The sequence below is a fragment of the Bos javanicus genome, chromosome 19 (genome assembly GCF_032452875.1).
Source record: "Bos javanicus breed banteng chromosome 19, ARS-OSU_banteng_1.0, whole genome shotgun sequence".
Lineage (NCBI taxonomy): Eukaryota > Metazoa > Chordata > Mammalia > Artiodactyla > Bovidae > Bos > Bos javanicus.
In genome coordinates, this window is record NC_083886.1 from 30,218,249 (window position 1) to 30,245,412 (window position 27,164).

General features: G+C 44.4%; 1 protein-coding gene across 10 annotated transcripts in view; it reads right to left on the reverse strand.

Moving 5' to 3' along the window:
• STX8 (syntaxin 8) overlaps positions 1-27,164 on the reverse strand; it is a 206,833-nt gene that overhangs the window by 106,804 nt on the left and 72,865 nt on the right. The window contains exon 7 of one of the 10 annotated variants that reach the window (XM_061391055.1): positions 11,080-11,137. The exons of the other annotated variants lie outside the window; for them this stretch is intronic. Within the exon in view, the coding sequence (XP_061247039.1) occupies positions 11,127-11,137 (11 nt within the window). The 3' untranslated portion in view covers positions 11,080-11,126. The remainder of the gene's footprint in view (positions 1-11,079; positions 11,138-27,164) is intronic. 10 annotated transcript variants of the gene reach the window in all.

The window sequence follows — 27,164 nt, forward strand, 5'->3', positions numbered from 1 at the left end:
CAACCTACGGCAAACAGCTTGGACACAAGGAAAACTGGAATTTAACATCTCCTGATTTCCATTCTCCATTTATTTCCAAACCTTTACATCAAAATGGCGGGGACAGGATGAGGGGGTAATGCCCCCACAGTCACACCTACACCATGGTAAGTATTAGCCACTAAAATACAAAATGAGGAAGCAATTTTAAACCCAGTTACCACAAATGTGTTTTGGGAACTTTCACCTTGTTTCTCATAAACTAGAAAGTGCACTTCGTGTTCCTTTTGATTTCTAATGACCGATGCATTTAAACTATTAACGTTTCATTTCCAACACGTGTCTGATTCAGAGCGAACAGCTGGACTATTTATTTTGCTAGCTGGTGATAGAATTAAATACAGAGTCTTTGAAAACATTTACAAGCTTTCCCTCTAACCTTCTGTGTACTTTCCAAATGAGACTACTTTGATTTTTATTAGCTAAAAGTTTACATACTGCAATACTAACACTGTTACCTTCAGAATAAATTGTTTATAGCTCAGGTGCGGTTTTAAACATTTGCCTCCCTGGAATACTCTTGAGAGGGAGGAGGAGAAACATGGAACTGGTTCACTCTGGATCAACAATTTTACTTTGGGAGTCAAACAATATTCGGGCCACACAGATATGAATGCAGTCAGGGAAACCACTTGTAAAAAAAAAAAAAAAAAAAAAAAGAGAGTGCTAGTCCTTTACAAAACCACGGGCTTCCTTCACAAGCTCCCAGGGCTTTATAATCACAGAGCCACTATCCTTGTGGGGGGTCTCAGAACGTGCTCCTGAGGTTTTTTCCTTGACACTAGCATTTTGAAGCTAGAAAACAAGGCATAAGCTTGGACCCAGGACCAATCTGGGTTCAAGGCATGACTCCTTTGCATATTAGCTACACAGTTTTGAGGGTTGGTTTTTTTGTTTTTAACCTTATGAAAGACTTATTTAGAATACACAAATAGACATTTAGAATACCCAACTCAATAAGAAGGCAAACAATTCAACTGAAAACAGCAAAAAACTTGACAGCCACTTCACAGAAGATATGCGAATAGCCAAAAAAAAAAAAAAAATCACACAAAAGATGCTCAACATCTTTTGTGTCATGGGGGAAATGCAAATGAAAGCCACAATGAGGTACCACCAGACACCCACCAGAATGGCTAAAACTACAGATCCTGAGTGTTGGCAAGGATCTGAGGCAGCTGGAACTGCTGTACAAGCCTGGTGGGAATGAAGCGGTACAACCAGTGTTAGCTACATAGTCTCAACCAAATCATTTAACCCGAGGCTTCACCTCTGCAAATGAAGGGGAAGACCCAAGACAGTGAATACTCGGGGATTCCATGGCGGTCACGCGGCTGAGACTCTGCACTCCCAATGCAGGGCCGCGGTTCCATCCCTGGTCAGGGAACTAGCTACCACACGCTGCACCTAGAGATGCGGCAGCTGAAAGATCTGGCACACTGCAATGGGGACTGAAGGTCCTGCGTGCCGTAAGGCCTGGCACAGCCAGCTAGCTGAATGGATGGATAGATATTTTAAAAATAAAATATAAATAAAATGGGGGAAAATCCAAAATGGTGAATATTTTAGTCAGTACAGGGAGTCATTGCCGGGGCCCAAAGAAAGCTGCCAATGGGGCCGAGTTTTATGAATAAGATGGCGTCTGTACTAGGACCGTGTCCTTTAGCTAAGAAAGACAGGCACCACACCATGGGCAGAGGGAACAACGTGTGAGGGGCAGAGGGGTGAAGTGGATTGCTGCTGCCACTGTGGGCGTCCACAGGTGAGGCTGCCCGGGCATGGGATGGGCTGTAGTTTGCCAGCCTCTCAAAGTGGCTATTTTATCCTAAATGTGACAAGGAGCCACTAGAGATTTTTTAGCAGGAAAATAATACGCTTACATTTGCTTTTAAGAAGCTAATTCGGCAGCAAGGGGAAGGTGGGCTGGAACACAGAAAGACTGGGGGGGCAGGAAAACCTGCTGGGCTGCCCTTGTCTTCTCAAAAGGGAGAAGATGAGCCTCAGAGGAAAGCAGAGATGGTAGAGGTGGGAAGGAAAGGTATTAGGGCCGGTTTCAGAGGAGAAACTGACTGAATTTAGTGACTGGCTGCAGATGTCTAACCCTGAAGATACGCTGGATGGTGACACCAGTAACCAAGACAGAATGGAAGGAGTGGAAGAGGTTTGTGGGGGAGGAAAACAGATTGTGCTGCAGACATACTGCATCAGAAGCGCCTTCTTTGGTGAAGACTCTGGGTGAAGTTGGAAATGTGGGTCTAGGATTGCAGGGAAAGAGAGACTGAAACAGGCTTGGTGCCTTTGCAAGGCAGAAGGCACAAGAGTGGATGAGGCTATAGATTTAACCAATCAGAATAGAGAAGAGCTCAACGAGAGCATGCAGAGAAAGAGAACCAAAGACAGGGCACTGAAGAGGCCAGGACTCAAGTGATGGTTCTCTTTAAAAATAAGTATGTTCTTAATTATATGCTCCCTTCTACCCTTATTTACTGGCATTGTGAGAACACACTGTCTCCCCAAGCTGATTAAGAACATAATGCTTCCTACGCACTGCCTAAAGAGCTCCCAAGAACACCAACAGGCATGTAAAAGACACTTACGGAAGAAACTTACACACAGTTGAAGAAAATTAGGCTTGGATTAAAAGGAGCCTTAAATACTGACCTAAGGAATTTTAATGTCATCCATCAGATAGTAAGAAAATGAAATTTTCTGAGTATTGAAGTTATGCAACAAAAATAGTATCTTTAGAAGATTTATGAGGCAGTGGTACACGGAGTGGAGGAAAAATAGAGATTCTGCAGCAATGGAACTCATTAGGAATTAACTGTGGGAACTGAGCCACTGGTCCTGGGAGAACACCAGAGCCAAATGGGATTATCATCCATCCAGTTAACTGCATAGAACGACATGCATGGGTCCCAAAATGTGTCTCTTAAAACGTATCTGCCTCTGACTTGCCAAAAGAGAGACAGCCACAATAAACCCAAGGACTGCATGAAAGGTGAACAAGAACGGAAGACAAGGCCAAGATAACTGTTTGGTTGTAAAAGTGGAAAGAGACCTGGTACACATGTGTATAACAAGAAGGGGGAGTCGGCACTGAAAATGATTATGATTTTGAAAAATACACACACACACACACACACACACACACACACACACACCTGTTGAGGGTAAGATCATCAACCTGCTTAGGACAGAATCTAGACTCTCTGTGCTACGCAGGTTTTAATTGTCAGGATAACAATTATGATGGCGATGTACAGAATACGGTGAATGATGAAGAACTGTCTGAAAAGTCTGAGAGCTGAAAGATGTTTGGCCTGTGTCACCGTGGTCGAGATCTGGGACGTGAGGGTATATACGTGTGGATTTGCAAAAGAAAAAGCCAGCATTGTATGGACGCTGCCTCCCTCCACCAGCTGTTCCTCCCCCAGGTTAGCAGAAATGAAATGCACTCTCTGGGCAAGATATTGATTCACATTTTTCAAGGGCTGACTCCTGGTTTGGATATAGAGCTGAGGTCAGAATTCTTGGGTCCTCTTCCAGCCAAACCGATTTTAGGACAGGCGAGCAAACACAGAACGCTCCTCTGTGCAATAAATATGAAAATACTTAACCTCCCCAGGGTATTAGGCAGCATAAATCATGTCTGTAAAGGCCCGTGAAAAGTGTTCGAGGTTGAAGAATACAGTGAGGCCACTACGACGGCCCTGCACTGAATTTTGTGCAGATAGCTATACTATTAACCTAATGAGTTTTATGGTTTTGAAGGTATTCCTCAATAGCTATGTATCAGGTTGCTTAAGGACTCCATGACTCACTCATCGGTCTAAATGCGCTACAGACGCCAACATTGATCGGCTGGCTCAAAATGGCTAGTTTCTTTCCTTATTTTTTTTTTTAAAGTACTTCTTTAGAGGAGCCATTAACAAGAGGATTCACTCGTCAGGGCCTCAAATGACTTGCAGCTGGGAGATTCAATTGCGAGCCCGGATTCATGCACAAGGTATTCAAGATTGCAAGCAAGGGTTGTGGGGAGAAAGGGGCCCCGCGGGGAGAGTAAGAGGGCGGGGATTACCCTTTAATTGCTTCATTAGCGAACGAATAAAACTGTATGAGTCTGACAACTCAGCCTTTTCAGCGCACATCAGGGCTGGCTTGTAAATATTAAGTACAAGTTATAAAAATCACAGCTCAACAACTACTCTCCATGAGTTTACATGAGGCCTCGATAGTTGGTTACACCTGTTACACAGGTAAAGTAGCTCTTGCACCCCTTAAGAAAGATTAAGCCAATTAGTGCCATGCCTGTTAGACCTTGGCTTTGTATCGACGAGAAATCAGTCTGGCTTCCCGATTTCATATTCTCTCTAAACCGTTTCATTGTCAATCAAAGAAACTGAGCTAGAAGAGCCCCGAGTTACCACTTTGGGGAAAGTCCGGCCACTTGCCCAGCCTAGGAATTTTCTCTCTAACGTCCCAGTTTTCATTTCACTTGCAACACTGCAGTGATTCTGATTCCCTTATGTCATCAGAAAGTGCTTCCTAACGTATAAACCCCGTAGCTGGTGCCCTCGGGTCCTGGCTCTGGATTCTGGACTAGACTAAAATCAAGTCTGTTTCTATTTTTAAAAGTTGACAATGCCTCCTTTACAATTCACTTCTTCCACCCTTAAATACCTGGGCCCTTGCACATCAAAGTGTGATCCAGGAACCGGTAGTTTTGGCGTCTCTGGAAGATTGTCAGAGATGCAGTTTCTCAGGCCCCACCCAAGACCCCCGGACTGGGAATCTGAATTTTAACAGGATTCCCAGGTAATTCACATGCATGTTCAGGTTGAGGACCTGCTGCCTTAGCCCAGGCAGATGGTAAATAATTTAGACTCTGAAAAAAAAATAAAATAAAATAATTTAGACTCTGCAGGCTCTACGTCTCTGTTGGAACCACTCAATTCTGCTGTTAACAACACAAAAGCAACCACAAACAAGCAAGGCTATATTCAAAATAAAAAAGACTTTATAAACATTGAATTTCATATAATGTTCACGTCATGAAATAACATTCTACTTTTGGGTCTTTATGACCATTTGAAAATATTAAATAATATAAAAACCTACACTGTTAAGGGGCTTCCCTGGTGGCTCAGACGGTAAAGGATCCTCCTGCAATGCAGGAGACTGGTTTGATCCCTGGGTCAGGAAGATCCTCTGGAAAAGGGAATGGCAACCCACTCCAGTATTCTTGTCTGGAGAATTTCACGGACAGAGGAGTCTGGCAGGCTATGGTCCATGGGGTTGCAAAGAGTCGGACACGATGAGCAACTAACAACATTTTCACTTTTCAATATATTCTTAGCTTGTGTACTGCACAAAAACAGGCAGTGGACCTTAATTTGCTGAACTCTGCTCTATGCCCTGATGCTTTGCAAGACATTATTTGCCAATTCTGCAACTCTAGGTAATGCATTTCAATTCCTTAATGTGACATGCATAACAATCAACACAATGAATGATTTTTCAACAATACAAAGTAGAGCAAGACCATTCTTTCAGGTCTAATACGGTATTCATTTTAATGCAGGCCAATGCTTAACACCATATTTTAACTTAGCAATATACAACAGGGAGGATAAAAGCTTTTTATTGTTGGGCAAGATGCGCTTTTATCTTCAATGACTGTATCCTCTCCATGCTATAATAAATAATTGATGGTTCCTATCACTACGGTACTTTCTTCCACATAAATTCTGTAATTTTTTATCAGGAAAGCATTGCCGATATTCCTTCCTGATGGGTTGAGAGGGAGGTCTGGAGATGGGAGGTACTGCCATACAGTACCAAGAAAGAAAAATTCTCACTAAGGTGTCCCCAGGTGTTTGTGAAACATAGAAAAACACATGGTAAATAAAAGGTGTTCTGTTATTTTCACTCCACATGAGAGTTTTCAAACCTTGGTCAGAATGGGTAAGGGAAAGCTGGAGGGTACACACGCTGGTGACAAAAACTAGCCCATGTGCAGAACTGCGGAAAACCTCACTAAGAAAGAGACAGAGAGAAGGGACCTCTGGAAGGAGAGAGTTCAGAGTTACCTTCACAATCCAGTGGCTTCCCAACCTGAGCTGCTCCATGAGATTCTTCTTCTGAGTCGGGAATACTCACATTCAAATAGTTAAATTAACTACTGAAAGCAGCTAGAGCGTCTTTGATTCTTCACTCTTCACCAAAACAGAATTAAAGATTGATTCGCTCATTCATCAAGTATCTTACTACTTGGGGGTATGCAGAGAGCACAAAGATGGTCACACACAGTCTCTACCTGAAAGGAACCTGAAATCTCGCAATGTGGTACCCTCTGCTTCGGTTGCACATGGAATATGCTACAGGAAGGCACCATTAAGTGCACCTAGAACAACTGGAAATCCCTGCAATGCCTCGGGGAGAATGGCCCAGCTGAGCATCAATTTGAAGCCCAAGTGATTGCTACTCTCTCCAGAGTTCCCTTCCTTTTATCCCATCTACCTCTTTTTTTTTTTTTTTTTTGGCTGTGCCATGTGGCATGTGAATTCTTAGTTCCCCAACCAGGGATCGAATCAGAGCCCCCTGCATTGGAAGTACAGAATCTTAACCACTGGACAGCCAGGTAAGTCCCCCATCTACCTTATTTTCACTAGCTCCTCCAGGGGTCTGGAGAGCCCTACTCTCTATTGAGAGATGAGACACCCCACCTACCCTATATGCATGCACAAATCCCATTCCTTCTTTATACTTCTGCACTAATGACCAAAGGATCTGTTAATGCAGTGGGCTAACATGATCACAGTCAAGAAAGAACTATAGTATGCAGAAGACGTAAGAGATGTGGGTTCGATCCCTGGGTCAGGAAGATCCCCTGGAGGAAGGCATGGCAACCCACTCCATGCCTGGAGAATCCCACGGACAAAGGAGCCTGACAGGCTACAGCCCACAGGGTCCCAAAGAGTCGGACACGACCGAAGTGACTTAGCATGCACACTTACGTGTGTGTTACTAACTCCATCCCCAAATGATATACAGCTTTTCTGTATCACTATACAGTGAACTTGAAGAATGTGTGTGTGGGTGCTCAGTCGTGTCTGACTCTTTGACCTTGAAGTTTTCAAAAGTTCACAACTACTAACACACATTGTGTGTCTCGATTAGCACTGATTCCACGCAATTATTTTCAGCCTAGACCCAGTCAGTCTGCTTTAATTAGTAATAATAAAAAACCTCAGTTAAGAGTTTTGTAGCAATTTTCATAGCATTAGCACAATGCTGTCTTTACCTGGAGCCTGAGGAAGTTAATTAAAATCGTAAACCCTAGGATCTTTAAATACTGCAGTGAGAATTCTCCAGAGATGGTGTGATAGATACCATGCGCACATCATCTTGACAAAAGCAAAACAAAGATACTTCTTGCACTGGTGTGTGTGAACCCATCCATATTCTTTTTAGGGCAACTTCCTGACCTCGCAAAACGATTTCCTTAGGATACCGGCTGTGGACATCTGCATGGAGTTTTCAATAGCTGGTTGTGTCAAGGGAGACAGACTTTTTGTCTTTCCCACTCCAGAGAGAATGGAAACAGACTCTTTCTTTCAAAAGTTGGCAGAGCTATGTGGCAGAGGGGTCCAGCTCATTTGTAGAGGCAAACACGTTGCCGGCCAGCACAGATTGATCACCAGCTGGAAGCAAGTCATTCTGCTGTGGCTTCACAAAAACATTGGCTCTTTGCTGCTCTGCTGACCATCAGCATCAGATTGATGTGTGGCTCTTAGGGCGGAGAAGCTGACCATGGAGCACACGAGGATGCTACGCAGGTTGCAAATGTATTATTCAAGAACTCCCCGCCTGGAAAAATACAAGTCTCCCACCTTTCTGACCTGGGCTTAGAGAACCGGGAGGGACCGGGGTTTGCTTTGTGACTTGGAAGGCGGCTATGGCTTTCCAAAGCAACATAACAACTGAATACCTACTGGCACTTTCCAACGAGATGCCAAAGTCCACAAACAGAAAATGATCAAGGAAGTTTTTTTTTTTTTTCCTCTCTCCTTTTCCCACTGCGAGTGAGAAAGAAGAGACACGATACTTCATGTCACTGCTAAAGAGTTTGTTCTGCAAAAACAAATGAAGAAGTATAGCTTGTTATACCCTTCCTGAAAGTGAGGGTCTCAGAAAAAGGACAGCACTGGGATTCCTCATGGATGGGGTGGAGGGTCAAACATCTCCCCTTCTTTAAAGAAACACTTTTGAGTAGCACACAAGCAGCCAAGGCATATTCACTCCTTTAAGAAAATTGATACCCGAGTGACCTGATGTGCTTTGAGTTATTAACTTTTCCAATTATTTTGCACTTTTTAAAAACTGTAGGGACTTCCCTTGCTGTCCAGTGGTTAAGACTTCACCTTCCAATGCAGGAGGTGAGGGTTCGAGGCCTGGTCGGGGAACCAAGATCCCACACCACGTGCCTCGTGGCCAAAACACCAAAACATAAAATAGAAACGATATTGTAACAAATCAAGTAAAGACTTTAAAAATGGAGGTAGGAGGGAGCTTCAAGAGGGAGGGGACATACGTATACCTATGGTTAATTCATGTTGCTGCATGACAGAAACCAAACCAATACTGTAAAGCAATTATCCTTCAATTAAAAATAAATACACAAAAAAAATAAAAAAAAATAAATAAATACATTAAAAAAAATGGATCCACATCAAAAAAGTAAAAGCTGTAACATCTTCCCACCTACTATTAATACTTTTCAAACTATGATGACACTTTGGGTACCTTAATATTTCAACCATTGTTTCCTGCACTTGTATTCCATCACCTTCCGATAACAGACATTTTAACCCAAGACGATCTGCATGAGGACGTTACACTGGTAGGGACTATCTTGTTCACCAGAGTCTTGCTGAAGCCTAGAAGCACGCCTGGCATGTCACAGATCCTTACAGAATATTTGCTGACTGACTATTCATTGGGAGCCAGCTTAGCAACACCATTATTCCTAATAGAAGGTCACTGACACAGTTCCATCAGCAATTTTCCCACCAATTTTGAAAACCATCTCAGTCAAGAAACCACATCACGACTGTACTGTTTAGGCTATTACCACTCGGTCCACCGCTGAAACTATTAAATTTAAGCTGAATATAAAGAAGACATTTAGCCCATGGGATTAATTTCTGCAAAGTGAGTGAGAGGGAAGAAGTGCATTACTGTTTTCCTTTTCATGGGAGTGCTGCATGGGTTTACTCTCCGCAAAGATAGAGAGGAATAAATATGTAGTAGCTAATGACGGGAAGAAGCAACAGCTTTTTGGCAGGAGTACAAAGCCAGGAAATCTAGCAGTTTCCAGAGTGCTGCATATGCTTTTCAGTGAGAAGGTTTGTGATAGCACTTCCTAACGAAATGCCAAAATCCACACCGAGAATGACCGAGTAGCCATTTTTCCCCCCATTTTCCCACTGAGAGTGAGATAGAAGATACATGATGTCTCATGTCACCGCCAAATAGTTTGTTTTGTAACAATATATGAAGGGAGACAGCTTATTACACCACCTGTACCGTACTATTTGTTAGCATTTTAATAGGTAATTAATCTTGATTGGATGGGCTTTAAGATTTTTATTTTTTGGCACATATGCTCAAGCTATTATGTTATAAATCTCAAACATTTCAGCAAATGTCATCCTGATTGTTCCCTACTGCACAGAACACAACCAGTGAAATATTCAAGGTCAGGAACTTGGATTCTTTACCCACTGTATTCAGGAAAACCAATTTATTGTTCTGTCTCAGTAAAGAGGGGGGTGACTTCTTTGGGACCTATATCATATTGGCAGTCAATCTAGAAAACTTATAATTACTTTTAGGCAATGGGGGTTTGGTAAGCGCATTAACCTGTCTCTGTGAATTTAAACACATACCCTATAGCTATTCCTATGATAAAATTCAGAGTTGAACAGTTTATATTACTTTTCAGGAATGAAGTGGGTGCTTAGTATGTCTGAACAGTGTACAGAACCTAACATAAATCAGGAGTATGTCTTCACGATGGGGGTAGAAATCTTAGGAAGGTCTTGAGGTGTTTTTAAAGCAGTCTTCATGCTGCCTGGTCCTGGTTTGGCGAGTTAATTATTAAAGCAGTATTTAATTGTGTTTGGCACAGAACCAAATCACTACAAATAGTTATTTAAACTAAGTTTCAGCACTTTTTAGAGTAGAAAAGTGATAGTCGCTCATTCGTGTCCGACTCTTTGCAACCTCATGGACTACACAGTCCATGGAATTCTCCAGGCCCAAAACTGGAGTGGGTAGCCTTTCCCTTCTCCAGGGGATCATCCCAACCCAAGGATCGAACCCAGGTCTCCCACATTGCAGGTGGGTTCTTTACCAGCTGAGCCGTAAGGGAAGCCCAAGAATACTGCAGTGAGTAGCCTTTCCCTTCTCCAGGGGATCTTCCTGACCCAAGAATCAAACCAGGGTTTCCTGTCTTGCAGGTGGATTCTTTGCCAAGTGAACTATCAGCGAAGCCTGATAGAAAAATATCGGTAAATCTGCCCACTCGCTAAAATTTACTTGTAACCCTGCCAAAAACAATGTTCGGAGCACATGGCCAGTCATTCCTGGACACACACAGAATGAAACATCTGAATCAGGAGATGCACTTGTCCCCAGGTGAGGTGAGACAAGATGACAGTCTGCCTTCTTGTTTCAGCTGTCATATTTCAAACAAGCGCACCCTGGTCTACCTGTGGCTACGCTCTCCCCATTTTTGTACTTTCTGTTGGTGATTTTGCTTGTTTGGAATGGCCCCCAAGCGTGGGCTGTGATGTGCCTTATGGAGAAAATGCATGTATTAGATCGGCTTTGTTTGAGCTGTTGACCGTGAGTTCAATGTTAATGAATCTACGAAACATATTAAATGATGTGTCTTTGAACAGAAAGACACTTAAGATTACACACTGATCAGCTGACACAAATGTCAAGACCAGAGTCTCCTGGGAACCTTACCTGGTATTTCCCACAGGAGCAATGGTTCCGTAACTACCCTTCAGTGTTCACAGTGACTCTGTAGACCACAAACATCATAAAGACAGTCATGAGAAATGACTGTTTGTTTTAAATGACCTTAATACAAAATTTTCACTCTTTAGAGAAAGACAGATTTTGCCTTTGAAGGGTAAGAGTAAGCACTCTACATTATAAAAAGTATTAACAAAACCAACTTTTAAAGAGAGATTAAAAATGATTAAAATTTTTTATAAAGTGACAATACCAAGTGCTGGCAAGAATTTGGTGCAACGGAAATTCTCATACACTGTGAGTGGAAATGCAAATTCAGTCATTTTGGAAAACAACTTGTCAGTTTCTTTGAAAACTAAACATACGCTTACTTGTAAAAACCAGAAATCCTACTCCTGGGTGTTTAACCAAGAGAAGCAGAAACAGTTATTCACAGAAAAACCTAAATACAAATATTTGCAGTGGCTTGATTCAAAGCTGCCAAACCAACCCAATGTCCTTCAAACTGGCGAGTGAAGAAACAAATCCTGTGTTCATAGCAGCACTACTTACAATAGCCAAGACATGGAAGCACCCGAAAGGGCCATCAACAGATGAATGGGTAAAGAAGATGAGATACAAATATACAATGGAATACTACTTGGCCATAAAAAAGACCAAAAATAATGCTATTTGCAGCAACATGAACAGACCTAGAGATTATCACACTTAGTGAAGTAAATCAGAGTAAGACAAATACCACACGATATCACTTTATATGTATAATCTTAAAAAATGATACATTTTTCTAAATGTTATTTACAAAACAGACATAGAAAACAAAAGTTATGGTTACCAATGGGGAAAGGGGAGGGGAGGGATAAATCAGGAGTTTGGGATTAACAGATACACACTACTACGTATAAAGCAGCAAGGACTTACTGTTTAGCACAGGGAACTATATTCAATTATCTTTTTTTTCCCAATTGTCTTATAACCTATAGTGGAAAATAATCTGAGAAAGGCTTAATCACTGTGCTGCACACCTGAAACACACTCTTGAAAATCAAGGACACTTCAAAAAAAAAAATTTTTTTTTAAAAGAAACTGTGGTACAATAATACAATGAGATACAATGAACTTCTCTTTAGCAGTGAAAAGTAACAAACTACTGATATGAGCAACAGAATGGATGAAGCTCAAACGCCTTGATGCTCTGTGGAAGTGGCAGATAACAGAAGCTACATGCTGCACAACTCCATTTATATTCCAGGCAACACTATAAGGACATAAAACACTAGTGATGACCAGAGGCTGGGAAGGAAGGAGGAGCCGACCATAAAGGGACGTGAGAGAACGATCTGGGGTGATGGACCTGCTTCGTGTTGTGACTGTACCTGTTTATCAAAACTCAGAGTAACCTTTGCGCCCAAAACAACAAAACTAACTATATGCAAATTATGACTCAATAAACCTAACAGACACACAAAAGTAACAAAAGACAGTAATGCTTTAACATTAGACATTCCTTAAAATTCTCCTCTGATTTTTACCAAAGTTCACAGGCACGCTTTAGCTAGTAAATGGATAGTAAAATTTTTAGCTAGTAAACATTACACACTTTAGCTAGTAATTTTTTTTTTTAATTGAATACATTTTGCCACTCCAGCCAAGACCAGCATGATGATTTGGTGAGGTGAGACCCGTTCATCAGCTTCAAATCAACAAGTCTCTTGTAAGCTCGTGCAGGACCACTTCTCATGAAGCACTTCTATTCTTGGCGGTCTCATACTTGTGCATGCATCTGCTCTTAACCAACGGAGCAAGTCCAACTGACACCCTGAAACAAGGCCTCTTAGTGGCCTTCCTCGAGGAGAGGACCCTTCTCTCTGCTTTCAACAACAGAGAAACATTTGGAAGCACAGGCTGTGTACCAGGCCCTGTGCTCAGCACTGGCGAGAAAAGGATGAATCAGCCAGCCCGCCTCTTTCACTTCCTCCCTCCATCTTAAAGCAGTGGTGACCTTCATCCCTCAAGACTCCTGGCATGAGTTAGAGTTTAGAAATCTCTCCTTTGTTTATACTATCTCTCCCGGCATTTATCTTCTGATTTATTCACTTTTCCCAGGTCTAATTCTCACTGTAATCCCATTAACTTCTTAGAGCTGATTCTGCTTAAATTCATCTTCTTGTTGGGGGAAAAAAACAGGGTCACAAAAGTCAATGTCATCTCATCTTTTCATCTCACACTTGCTCACTGAGTGTGCCGTCTATGGAGACAGACAGTCCCAGTTTGAGAACTTACACAAGGCATCGTTTCAATGTTTGGTGGAATCTTCCAAACTAAGCACGAATTCCCTTTGGGTGCAATGGTTTTCATAATTTCTCTAAATAAAATGGGGCCGTTGACACAGATCTGGCCCCTACTAGAGTTCATGGTTTCTAGTGGCTTGTAGAACTTGAAATATTATATACTTTATGTCAGGTAAAAGTAACTAAAATCCCTATTCCAAGAGTTATAATTTAGTTCCCACAATACAGATGTCCAAATTATTTTATAATTCTATAAACAAATCCATCTCTAAGTTTTCCTTTCAATGAAAAATGAGTATTTAAGGAAGAATGGAAAAATACCCAAGGTGTTGTGTTTTTCCCCCCAAACGATCACTAACTTTGATTACTTCATAACAAATAAACGCATGATTTAAATATACAAATACACAGACATACTCACAGATACACACACTGTCCCTGGATTCTTAAAAAAACTAAAGTTTCACTGTTTAGAAGATTTGAGTTTGATAGCTTGCTTCTTTTTTCTTATGTGATTTAATTCAAGCTGTATCTGGATGGATGCTTTTCTCTTAATCCAATTAAGCTACCTTGATGATTTACCTTTAAAATATTGAAGCACTTACCGAAATCTCTCTGAACACAAGGAGCATGAGTTGTTCTATTGGGGTCAAACAATAAGACGTGCCCTAATGGCAATTTCATCATTATACTGACCCAGCTGGTATGTGACTCAAATTCTAGTTACTCGGCAGTAACTATAACGCAATCTTGTGTCTTCTTTGATGTTTTATTCTAAGTATCTTGGTTCATTTTTACCCCAGACATTCCTGTACCTGAGAGCTTCTTGGTGGAGCCTTTGTCGTGCTGAGAAATACCTGAAACGATTAGCTCCATTTTCCCTTCTTTCAAACACAAGAGTGCTTGTGGGGAAGAAAACTGATGCTGCAGAAAGGTGGGGTAAGAGGGGAAAAAATTCTCTTCAATCTTGAATGGAATTTAGATACCAAATACAGAAGAAGAAGAAGAAGAAAATCTCTGTTTAACTAGAGAGTTAAATATAAATATTTCTATTTCGAAACACTGGTTCTTAGCTCCTTGATCATAATGCTTCCTTGGGAGAAGGAATCAGTGCTTAAAAACACACTGTAGTTCTGAAAGGTTCAGGTGGGTGGGAGGAAATACCCACCTTGGGGGGATGATGCTGAGTGCCATGAAGTGCAAGCAAAGAAACGGACAACCAGGCAGATCCTGGGAAGAACCATCACAACCAAGGATGTTAAGCATATTAAACAAACAACCTTCAGAGAAGGCCCTGGCTAGACAGGCAGGGCTGGGCGCCATGATACAAGAAGTATTGTTTTCTCGTGGACATGAGATTTATCTGCTTTAGAAAACCAGCTCGATGGTGAAGGGGAGGAGGAGGTAGCGAGACGAAACACTTGTACGTGGGGGGTGGGAGACGTAGCGAGCACAGAGGGTTGTAGGTCTTATGATGGTCTTTGGGGCAGCAACTGCAAATGCTAATCTGAAACCCAGAAGTGGTGGGGGAAGGCTGGGAAACCAACTGAAATAGCGTTTGATCTTTGGCCTCTCTGATCTTAAACTGGGCCACGCCCCCAGCTGGGTTCACGAAGGCCACTGAACAGCTGTCCGGATGATAACGGCTTTCAGAGTTGTCAGCAGTATTCGGTTAGAGCCAGGGATGGGGCTGTTCCCTCTCTGCGGAGGTGGAAAAAGAGTCCATGTTTCCCTTCGTTTCTACCTCTGCCGGGGCTATCCTAAATGAGGAAGTCATCTGGATTTGTAAAAATAATCACTTCTTGGCGTGTTCTTGGAGTCTGTTGAAATGTTATTTCGGAAACGAGAATTTGGATGCCCGGAGGTCACAGGAGGAAATGAATCTGGCAATTTGAAAGTGCACCTGCTGAAGTTCCAGGCCCTCTCAGTGTTAAAATAATTCATCCATCCTTCCAAACATCTTTTGTGTCTTTTATTTAAAAAAAAAAAAAAGAATTCTAAGTTATTACTTAGTATGAATCAGAAAACAGCCCTGCTTCTTCAGCTGTGGACTCTGAGGGGTTTTCTCCAGCACTTTTTCACAATTCAACAAATGCAAACTTAAGAGTTGACCTGATACCTACACAGTGTTCTGTGAAGCATGTGTGTGTCAGTCAGGACATCTTGGGCTGCCTGAAACAGAAAGTCCAACTCCAACTGGATTTAAAAGTAGAAACTTGTCTCATGTGAGGAGAAATTCAGGAGTAGCTCCAGGGGGCAGCTGATTAGAGGTTCGCAAAGTCACTTAGCAACCAGGTTCCTTCCACCTCTGTACTAGTCTCCTATCTCTACTGTAACACGTGACCAGAGACTTAGTGGCTTCAAACACCATGTTATCTTACAGAACTGGAGGTGGGAAGTCTGAGCTGGGCCTCGCTGGGTTGAAATCAGTGTGTTGGTAGGGCTGAAGCTTCTTCTGAAAGCCCCAGAGAAGAGCCTATGTCCCTGCTTTGCCAGTGTCTAGAGGCTGCCTGCACGCCATGGCTCATGGCCCCTTCCACCTTCAAGTCCAGCAATGGCTGGCGGAGTCCTCACATCACTCTGACACTGGCTCTCCACCTCCCTCTTCCACTTTTAAGGACCTTTGTATGTCGGGCCCATGCAGATCATCCAAAATAATCTCATCTTGGGGCCTGTACCCCTAGTCACATCTCCAAGTCCCCCTTTTCTGTGTAAAGTAAGAGAGTCATAGGTTCCAGGGACCAGGACATGAACTTTGGGGCCACTACTCGGCCTCAAAAATCTCTGTCCTTCCAGCCTCAGCAAGGGCTTCAGCCTCCTAAAGTCACAGAATGGTAATTAGAGAGGTTCTGAGAGTCATGTGAGTTACCTGATGAAAGTGAAAGTGGAGAGTGAAAAAGTTGGCTTAAAGCTCAACATTCAGAAAACGAAGATCATGGCATCTGGTCCCATCACTTCATGGGAAATAGATGGGGAAACAGTGGAAACAGTGTCAGACTTCGTTTTTGGGGCTCCAAAATCACTGCAGATGGTGACTGCAGCCATGAAATTAAAAGACACTTACTCCTTGGGAGGAAAGTTATGACCAACCTAGATAGCATATTGAAAAGCAGAGACATTACTTTGCCAACAAAGGTTCGTCTAGTCAAGGCTATGGTTTTTCCTGTGGTCATGTACGGATGTGAGAGTTGGACTGTGAAGAAGGCTGAGTGCCGAAGAATTGATGCTTTTGAACTGTGGTGTTGGAGAAGACTCGAGAGTCCCTTGGACTGCAAGGAGATCCAACCAGTCCATTCTGAAGGAGATCAGTCCTGGGATTTCTTTGGAGGGAATGATGCTGAAGCTGAAACTCCAGTACTTTGGCCACCTCATGCAAAGAGTTGACTCATTGGAAAAGACTGTGATGCTGGGAGGGATTGGGGGCAGGAGGAGAAGGGGACGACAGAGGATGAGATGGCTGGATGGCATCACTGACTCGATGGACGTGAGTCTCAGTGAAGTCCGGGAGTTGGTGATGGACAGGGAGGCCTGGCGTGCTGCGATTCATGGGGTCGCGAAGAGTCGGACACGACTGAGCGACTGAACTGAACTAAGAGTCATGTCCAGACACACCTTCCAGAGGAAGAAAAGCCTGAGCCACTTCTGTCCTAGAAGGGAGAGAAAACCTTTGCCAGAGGCCCTAGGAAGCCTTCTCCTTCTTGTTTGACGGTCTGGGATGGGACACCTGTCAGTTATCCATCCGATCTTTGACAAGGTGAATGGTTGTGCTGTAATCAGCACAGACTGATAATTTGGGACCGATGTCAGAGTCAGCCATCAGATCCCCCACAGTGTAGCAAACACCAAGACGGGGAGATAATCACCGTTTACAGGGACTTAGAACTAAAGGTCCAGCATGGTGCTGGATGTGTTTACATGTCATCTGGCTTAATCTCACATCAGTCCTGTGGGATAGACAGTAACTCAATCTTACCAAGAAAACCAAGGTCCAGTTTGAATTTTACTGTTTATTCTAGCTATAGTTGTTTCTGTTTATACTGTTTTATATAGAGATGCAGCTACAGATTTTTCTGTCTATTAAGGGCAGGAGAGTTGAGTTGAAATCTGTTGTTTTCTACCATAGGACACCCTGTGATACTATGACAGCACTGTCCAAAGTAATCCAGACTTAAAGAAGCTCAGCCTATGGCTTGCTAGAAAACAGATCCCAGGTCCTAATTTCAAGTCTGCTGTCATGCTCTCGCTCCTCGAAGGCGGTCAGAATTTTCCAGTGCAGTACGAGTGTACGTTAGAGGCTGTTTAGAGGGCGGCTCCCGCAGATGAAGACAATGGCTTATGAGGACAAGCAGCTTAATGAAGCTAAACTTAGACTTCTGGGGCTAAGTTCTCACTTCTGTCAGACGTTCTATCGGTGTATCAGTCCAAGTTCTATAGGTGTGTCAGTCAGGGTCCAACCAGGAGCCAGAAACCACAGTAGTTATTTTAAGAGAGAGAATTTAACATAGAGAACTGTTAACTAGAAAGCCGAGAACTAGGTACTTGAAACGGTGAAAGCACAACCATAAGACGTCAAGGAAGCAGTATCCGTGGTGGTCGTTCAGCTGCTCAGTCGTGTCCAACTCTGCAGCCCCATGGACTGCAGCATGCCAGGCAGTACTGGTAGCAAAACGAATAAGTTGAGATTATTGACACTGGGAGCCTAAAGGTGGGTTCTATGGAAATGAACTCAAAGTTCTCTGGAGGGACTGCCGCTCAGATGGCGTTAGTGTCTGGTGGGCACCCGAAGAGGCTGACCCTGCGACTACCGGAAAATTGCAAACGCGTTCGGCTGCTGCTTCAGGAAGGCGCTGCTGCTGCTGCTGCTGCTGCTGCTGCTCACAGGGTGAAGAGGCATGGCTCGTGTGATGCACGCAGACATGAAGTAAGTAGAAGGTGCCTGCTCCTCTCTGTCCCCCAACCCTGAAGCATGCTCCTAGCACTTCCTGTTGGCAGAGCTCAACGGGAAGCCAGCTGGCAAGACAGAATGTGGCTCACAGAGTGCCAGCTCCAGCATCGCAAAGGAGAGCCCAGGAGGGTGTCTGGAGCTGGGAGACACTGGCTTATGAAGAGCACAGTAAACAAGTGTCACGTGATGGCAGCAACCATGCTGCCTCTTGGGGAGTTAAGTGGTGTATCTTTGGGAAAGATGGAGGTGAATGGGCTTCACAGTATAAATGGTGTTTACCTCACAAGGTTGTTATGGAGATTTAATTAATTACCATCATAAAATTTATTAAGCTGGCCAACAACTTTCTTCCTCCCTCTGAATGTACAACCTAGAAAAGAGAAATACTGTCCATCCATCAGTCAGTTCAGTCACTCAGTCGTGTCCTACTCTTTGCGAGCCCATGGACTGCAGCACACCAGGTTTCCCTGTCCATCGCCAACTCTCGGGGCTTGCTCAAACTCATGTCGATTGAGTCGCTAATGCCATCCAACCGTCTCATCCTCTGTCGTCCCCTTCCATGCCTTCTGAGAAAACTGCTTTGTAGACTTTCCACATCATTCTGTGACAGCTCTGATCTCAATAATCTCCTAGGATTATTTTTTAATAACTAATCATCTTTCCAACTAAAATTAGAGTTCCTTCAAAGTAAAACTGCCTATTTTTCACCACATATGCGGCTCCTGATCAAACCAGTCAATCTGACAGGAAATTAACCCTGAATATTCACTGGAAGGACTGATACTGAGGCCCCAATACTTTGGCCACCTGATGCAAAGAGGTGACGCACTGGAAAAGACCCTGATGCTGGGAAAGACCGAAGGCAGGAGGAGAAGGGAGCAACAGAGGATGAGATAGTGGGATGGTATCACCAACTCAATGGACATGAATCTGAGCCAACTATGGGAGACAGTGGAGGACAAGGAAGGCTGGCCTGCTACAGTCCATGGGGTTTTGCAAAGGGTCGGACATGACTTAGCAACTCAGCAACATGGCTTCTGAAAAAAAAAAAAAAAAAAAACATTCTCCTCCTGACAGATCTGAACAATGGAGCACTCCAAACTACAGGCTTATCCACAGAACCCACCCTGGAGGGTATACGGGCAAGGCAGATGGTCAGTGTGAGGAGGAGTGACCTTGCGAGGGGGGAGGATGCTGAGAGAATGTGTATCAGAATTATGTGGAACTTTTCCTAAGAGCACACATCCCCTACCTGCCAGCAGCCTAGATTCTGGCTCATCTCCCTCAGAAAATTCCTACTATCACTCCTTTGGGAGCTGGGCTAGAGTCAGAAGCCAGCAGAAGGTGAAGAAGAGGAAGCCTGACCTTCTCAGTAAGAGTGATTCGCAATAAGCCCAAAGGACAGCCAGGTGCCCAGACACAAGGAGGCCGTGGGAGTTCTTCCCACTGTGGGAAGGGGTGGGGGTGGGGGGCGGCGGGCGAGACCACGTGACCAGTTCCAGTAAAGGAGGGACACAAATACACTACACAGAGAGCTTCCAGGGCTTAGGTCTTTACAGGAGGAAACCTGAAAATAAGACCCCTCTAGGGGCTTAACAGTAGTTCTAAGCCAATGGAAGCTGGGCTTGTTTGTGACAGAACAGAAAACAAAACCTCATTTCAACCCTGACTTCTCCTCCCTTTCATGGGTTTCTATCAGGGAAAAACAAAAAACAACGTGTGGAATGATAAAACATACAAGGAAACCTGAAAGGGCCATCACTGGTTCCTTTTGATAAAGTGAGTCTGCACAAGGAAAGACTGTCTGGGGGCACCTTCTTGAATCCTCTACCCTGGGGCAACGTGAGCGGAGGAGGAGAGTCTGAGAACGAGCTGGGGACACTGCCCACAGAGGGACTGGCCCTGCTCCCCAGGCACCAGAAGACGGGGTTGGGGGAGCGGGGAGAAGGTGCTGGTCCTTAGGTTGCAGCCCTTGGAGTTCAAAGAAGAGCGAGCCATTCAACCTGGGCCCTAAAGGATGTGAAGCGAGACCTCCTTGGGCTTCCAGGAAGACAGAAGAGAATCTCGAAGAGAAGTCATGTTTGAGAACTCCCAATGTAGGAACACCAGAGAAGGCAATGGCACCCCACTCCAGTACTCTTGCCTGGAAAATCCCATGGACGGAGGAGCCTGGTGGGCTGCAGTCCATGGGGTCGCTAAGAGTCGGACACGACTGAGCGACTTCACTTTCACTTTTCACTTTCATGCACTGGAGATGGAAATGGCAACCCACTCCAGTGTTCTTGCCTGGAGAATCCCAGGGATGGTGGAGCCTGATGGGCTGCCATCTATGGGGTCACACAGAGTCGGACACGACTGAAGCGACTTAGCAGCAATGTAGGAACACACCCTCGTGTCTCATTGGTCTACAGGTACAGGGCCTTAAGAGGACGCTGCCGTTTTACTGCTGTGGGATCCTAGGCAAGTGTTCAATTCTCTCAGTGTCAGTTTTCTGACCCCTTAAATGGGACTAGCATTAAACACAGTACTTTACATAAACCAGGAAGACAGTTCCTGGAACAGAGTAGGCACCCAACTCACAAGAACAATTATATGTCTTACTAGAGAATTACTGAAAATAAGACATCACTGGAATCCATTTCATTAAGAGACTTTTTTTTTGTATTAATTTCTCTCTTCTGAATCAAAATAATGTTAACTCCCCAAAGTTAAATATTTTATTTATCATGGGACTGAAACATGCTGCTTGCAGACAGTTGTCATATATGCTCTGCAGCTTCCTTAAATCTGATTCCTAAAAATCACCAGCTGCAAGAGGCAATTATCAGAAAGAGTCGAAGCTCATTTTCTGAAGCAATGAAGGCAACCTTATAAATAGAACGATACACTGGGGTGATCTAAATTGAGATCCGTAATTATGATCTTTCAATTATGACATGCAATTATTTTAAGAACACAGCTACGACATGAGGAAAATGGTTAGTGCGTCCAGGTCCACAGCTCAATGTGGTCCCTAAAAGCAGGTCTCAAACTTAGCTGCATGCCACACACACCCGAGTAGGTCGTACTTTCCCTTTAGATTTACAGAGCAACACAAGAAGGAAACAAAATTCTTAAATATGAAATTAAACTGTGTTCTCTGGCCTCTGGTACTGCTTCAATATAACACGCATTCCCAAATGGCTTCATGGGCTGAAAAATCTCAGGTGCATGTCTCCAGCAAATGGTGTCAGAAGTGGGCGCATAATACACATTCAACACAAGCTCGGTGGCCGGACGCAGGGACCAGCGATGGAGCTTAAGTGCCTCCCGAGGCCAATCTCAGCCTCTTAAATACACACGCTGGGTCACGCCTCTGAGCTTCATAGGTTTTAATGTATTCTCTGCCATGAAGCTCTTCGGAATTAGCCTTCTCCCCCAAGTCAGACAATTTTCTCTCCTTTCTCACTGAAAACACTTCCTCGGTAATAGGCGGGGTGGATTACTTCCCCAGGTTGTTTTTCTTTTTTAAACCGTGGAAATGTCAGGCGTGTTATTTTCAGAGTGATTTAAACAGCGCTGGTTTTCTAACGGAACAGCAAGAACAAAGACGCTCAAATATTAATCATCCCGCTTGGCTGTCCACCGGGAGTTGCTGAAAATGGCAACATGATGCTGTCTTCTGGCTTCGCGTCTCCGTGACCGCCTGGGCGGCTTGCAAACACTCCCTTTCCAGAACATATGGGCCCATCTCAGGAAAGAATTTGCCTCCATGAACCTTGACTGGCCAATCAAAACCAGAAGGCTCTGAGTTTGGTGAACTAATATTGGGAATGAGCTGGGCGTGGTGAAAAGGAAATTCTGTGGGCTGGAGAAATTTATACCCTGAGAGCAGCCGTATCACAGGTGTGCCAGCTCACCTGCAGAAACTGAACTTTCAAGAACGCGAGTTCAAACATTTCTTCAGGCCGCACGCCTGTCATCACCGAGGATGAAAAACTGAGCGGTGCTCAGAGCTATCTGAGGGCTGTTGGGGCAACAAGGCCGCCCTTGACTGAGGGCTTCCAGGGCTGAGCCTGGGGCCTTCGCCCAGCCGGCAGGATACTATTCAGTTTAATCCCCACGGCCCATAAGGTAGGTGTTATCATCCCATATGGAGACAAAGCTTGGAAAGATTAAGAAAATGGTTCTTGGTCCCACAGCTAGAGAGAAGAGGGGTAGGGTGGGGTCGGGGGAAGAGGTCCTCTCTGATTCCAAAGCCTTTGTTCTTAACTACTGTTCTCTGCAACAGTCCTTCCCCCTTCCTCACGCCCTGGTGCTGGTAGAAAAGGGGGGCGGGGAACCTGGAAAAACTACCGGGTTGGCCAAAAACTTTGTTGATGCTCTTCTGTAAGCTGTTAGAGAAAAGTCCAAACGAACTGTTTGTAGAATCGGATAGATGGAAGAAAAATTAAAACCTGGCAAGACTGAGGCTGTACAAGATGGTCCTGGAAATACACGGGGAGCAACTGTTTCCAAAGAATGGAGGGACTATAGTACATTAATCACCTTGGGCGACCAAGTAAGTACTATTTCCAAGACGAAAGACCTGATGGCTGCTGGAAAGGACTTAACACTGACCTTTCAACAGAGAGAGAGAGAGAGAGAGTGGGGAAACAAGCATCGCAGAGATGCACGGACACTAGCCAGCTCTTCCAATTCTAAGGAACACAATGAAAGCTCAAAAGGGGTATGACAGACTCCTACTCAGTTTCACCCTAAAAAGGGATTGGGATTAAATCCCCCACGACTGTTTCCAACAAAGAGACACCGACCTGTGTCCCGGCCCATCTCCCTTGGCCTGAGGCATAATGGGGATAACAAGTGGGGTGGCCTGGTGGCTCCAAGAGAACCCTCGGAACCTCATTTCAACCAACTTCACTGACCACCTGGGAAGCACGCAGCTTCATGATGATGACCACAATGAGCAGCTGTTGAGAGCTTGCTGTATCCGAGATGGGGTGCCCCTTATGTGTTTTATCCCATTTAGTCCTCACAGAAACCCTGTGGGGTGGAAACATCTCCCTGCTTTAAAAACGAGATGACCCAGGCATAGAGAGGAGGTTAAGTCCCGTGCCTGAGTCTCAGGACTGATCACTGAGGCCACGCCACAGGCTATGCGGGTGAAACACAGTGTCCACCCTTCCGGATGTGACTGTCATGCGAAGATAAAGACAAAGGCTCCATTCCCTTCTCTTTCCCTGAAATGCAGGACCTCCCCCCTCTCCCCCCGCTGCCCGAGAAGGGGAAAGCCAGAATGCTCAGCCCATTCTCCAGAGGGGCTTGGGGCATTGGAAGGCTCCAGGTCGCAGAGTCCAGACAGCACCTGTCCTGACCCTGCCAGCTATCCCAGACACTCCAGGCCTTTCAGCCAGCATGGTCATTACCACCCCTTATGCTTTTAACCAACGTTAATTCAGAATGGAGCCTGAGTTGAGGTGAGATACAGAGAAAAACTTCTTGGGAAGGAGTTTTTACTTTGTTCTATTTTAAAAGGTAGATCCCCCATGTCTCCACCAAAAACAAAATAAAACAAAACAAACCCATGAAAGGTAGAGACAGCATACAAGCTGATTCCCAGGGGGAAACCCACTGAACTCAGACAGTTGGGTTCTTTAAATGGTTTCTGTCTCCAATTAAAAATCTACCCATTTCATCTTTCCCTTAATTAACTAGTCAACAGTAAGAATTACCAGGACGTCCCTGGTGGTCCAATGGTTAAAAATCTGCCTGCCAAACAGGGGACACAGGTTTGACTCCCGGTCCTGGAAGATCCCACGTGCCACGGAGCAACGGAGCCCATGTGCCACAACTACTGAGTCCACGTGCCCTAGAGCCCGTGCTCCACAATGAGAGAGACCACTGCAGTGAGAAGCCCGCGCACCGCGACTACCACAACCCAAGAGCAGCCCTTGCTCACTGCAACTAGAGAAAGCCTGCGTGCAGCAACCCAGACCCAGAGCAGCCACATAAATAATTCTAAGAAATTACCCATGAAGTACGAAATCTTTAAAAGGATAAAGAAGTCTGGAACTAGTTTTCTTTTATTAAGAAAAGAGGCACGAGCCTGAACATGCAGTTAATAGGACACTGGTGCAGATAAAACAAAGCTAATTATCATTTCTACTGGCTGTGATTTTTTTTTTATTCTTATTTCAAGTTTCTGAAGAGAACCCTTTATATCTGCTGACAGATTCCCGTTATTTTTGAACAAGCTATAACTGAGTAACAGTTTTTAAAGACAGAAAGCCCTAAAATACACAGCTCCCATAATGATACACATTTAACTATAAAAGGTGAAAAGACACAATGTTCCTTATTTTTATCCTAACGATGAACAGAGCTATGGTTAGAAATCGAGTGGAAGCAATATACTGGTTTAATTCCAAAGATTTATAAATGTCTCTTGAAAATGTCAGGTAAGGGTCAATCATTCCCAGAGATTTGGTGTTCTAGTTAACACACATCCCATCTGACCTGCTGAGTTCTGACTCTATAGACCTAACTGTTGGGGATTTTCTCCCCGGGACTTGGAAGCGACGAACATGGAAGAAGGACACTTGGACAGTCTCTTGTAAGGACTGACAAGTTTATTTTTGTAGTCAAGCCTTTTTATAGAAGTAGGAACAAAGAGCTTAGAGTATACAGCCAGCAGAGTGCATACGGGGTTAACACCTAATCAGTAAAAATATTTCAAGGACAGCGCGCTCTAAGTGACCCATGTGTTTATCCCATAACCCGTTTTCTCAAGCAACATCCTTAATATTTATTATTAAATCTTGGCGCCGGGCATAACCAAAGGCAGAAGATGTTTTTCTGCCCGAGCACACCAAGCTGGGGTATTTCTGGCCCTTCGCCATTTTCCCAAGGACCTTCTCCAACCAGCTAACTGGGCTTCCCAACACTAACAATTCTCAAATATGTAAAGTTGATCCAGGGTTGGGGTGGACCCAACAGAGATACACCGCCTGGGCCCTCCTTCAAGGAAGGACTCGGTGCCCCAGCTACTGACAGCGCTTTCACCAGGTGGCCTTAGGCCATCAGCTTCCTTGGGGATCGTCTCAGGGCACAGAGCTGCGCTGCCCAATGACATGCTCTTCCACGTCCGATGACTGATCAAGATGGGGGTCAAGAGGCCTCGGCGTGTGAACTCAACATGGGCCTACCCTGACAGGCTATTTTGGCTCCAAGGCTTCCTGTGGGCTTGGTTGAGGCTGTCTTTGAGCTCAGCTTTTCCTTCTGCCCATCCGGCCTCCATGGCCTCCCTTCCACAGGGGCTGACCACCACCACCTCCACCACCCTGCCGGGAACTCCCTGATATACATCCTGCTTAGTAAACTCCCTCCTGGGGCTGCTCCCAAGAGAATCCAACCTATGACTCAACACCTCTGTGGATAAGAAAAGATAATCAGTTTTCAAGGTTAAGTGACACAACTTAAAAGAAGATACTGGGAAAAAAAAAAAGCCTTCATAATCATCTTGGTGTCTTTCCTCCTCTATATGACCTACACTCCACAGGCCTTTAAAACTCAACTTAGAGACTGAGAAGCTCCACCTGGGTTGGTCTTTGCATTATTCCAGCCAGACAAAGGAGCACAACAGAACTCTCAGTGAGGCAAGTGAGGAGCCCACATAGTCCCTTGAGCAGGGTGAGCAGGACTGCCACCTAGCACATAACAGACTGTGAACTCCCAGAGCGTCAGATGTATTCCTATTCACATCCGAGTCTAAGCCCACATGTGTCCTGTCTCTCTTGTACACAATACACACACACACACACACACAAAGATGTTCCGGGCCCAAAACTGAGGCCTAATTGTACTGATGTCAGGCTACATGTATTAATATGTAAGTGATAGAAGGTGCTTTCCAGGGGGCTCAGTGGTAAAGAATCCGCCTGCCAATGCAAGAGATACAGGTTCGATCCCTGGGTTGAGAAGATCCCCTGGAGGAGGAAATGACAATCCACTCCAGCATTCTTGCCTGGAAAACCCCATGGACAGAGGAACCTGGAGGGCTACAGTCCACCGGGTCTCAAAGAGCCGGACATGACTGAGCACGCACACAAGGACAAAAGGTGAAAAGCAAATAAACCATCTCATCAATTTACATCCCAAACCACCATCTCAAGCCCCATCTCTCCACAAGCCACCTGAAACATCTCTCACAATCACAAGCTACCTACCACGTCCCAGACTCTGTCCATTTCTAGCAAGGAAAAGTACAAGAGCAAGTTTTTAAAATTCCTTTTCAAACAAAGCACAACAAAAATGGCTACTCTTATGCTTTTTGACTGGATGATGAAAGAAAACAGTCAATAAGTATTCACCTTACTCCCACCCCTAAGACCCGCCAAGCTGTGGCTGGGGCTAATAGAACAGACCCTACAGGAGTCATGAGTGAAGCCAGAAACAGAACATGGGCCTCAAAGGATCCTACCTAAAGGACCCCCAGGGTACAGAAACACACTGGGGTCTCCTTCAGCTCAGTTATTGGTGGGTACACAACACTTAACACTGAAGCACACTTTTCAAAGGCTGTTTTTTTGTAAAAAAAAATAATAATAATATTTACAATTTATTTATACATGGGTCTTAATGGTGGCACTCAGGATCTTTGATCTTCACTGTGGCATGTGAGATCTTTAGTTGCAGCATGTGGGATCTAGTTCCCTGACCAGGGATTGAACCCAGGCCTCCTGCATTGGGAGCTCAGAGTTTTAGCCACTGGCCCACTACAGAAGTCTCCCTGGTTAATTTTTTTAGTACACGACAGAAAAAGTTTTTAAAGTTGTGTTTATGGATTTCAAACTAACCAA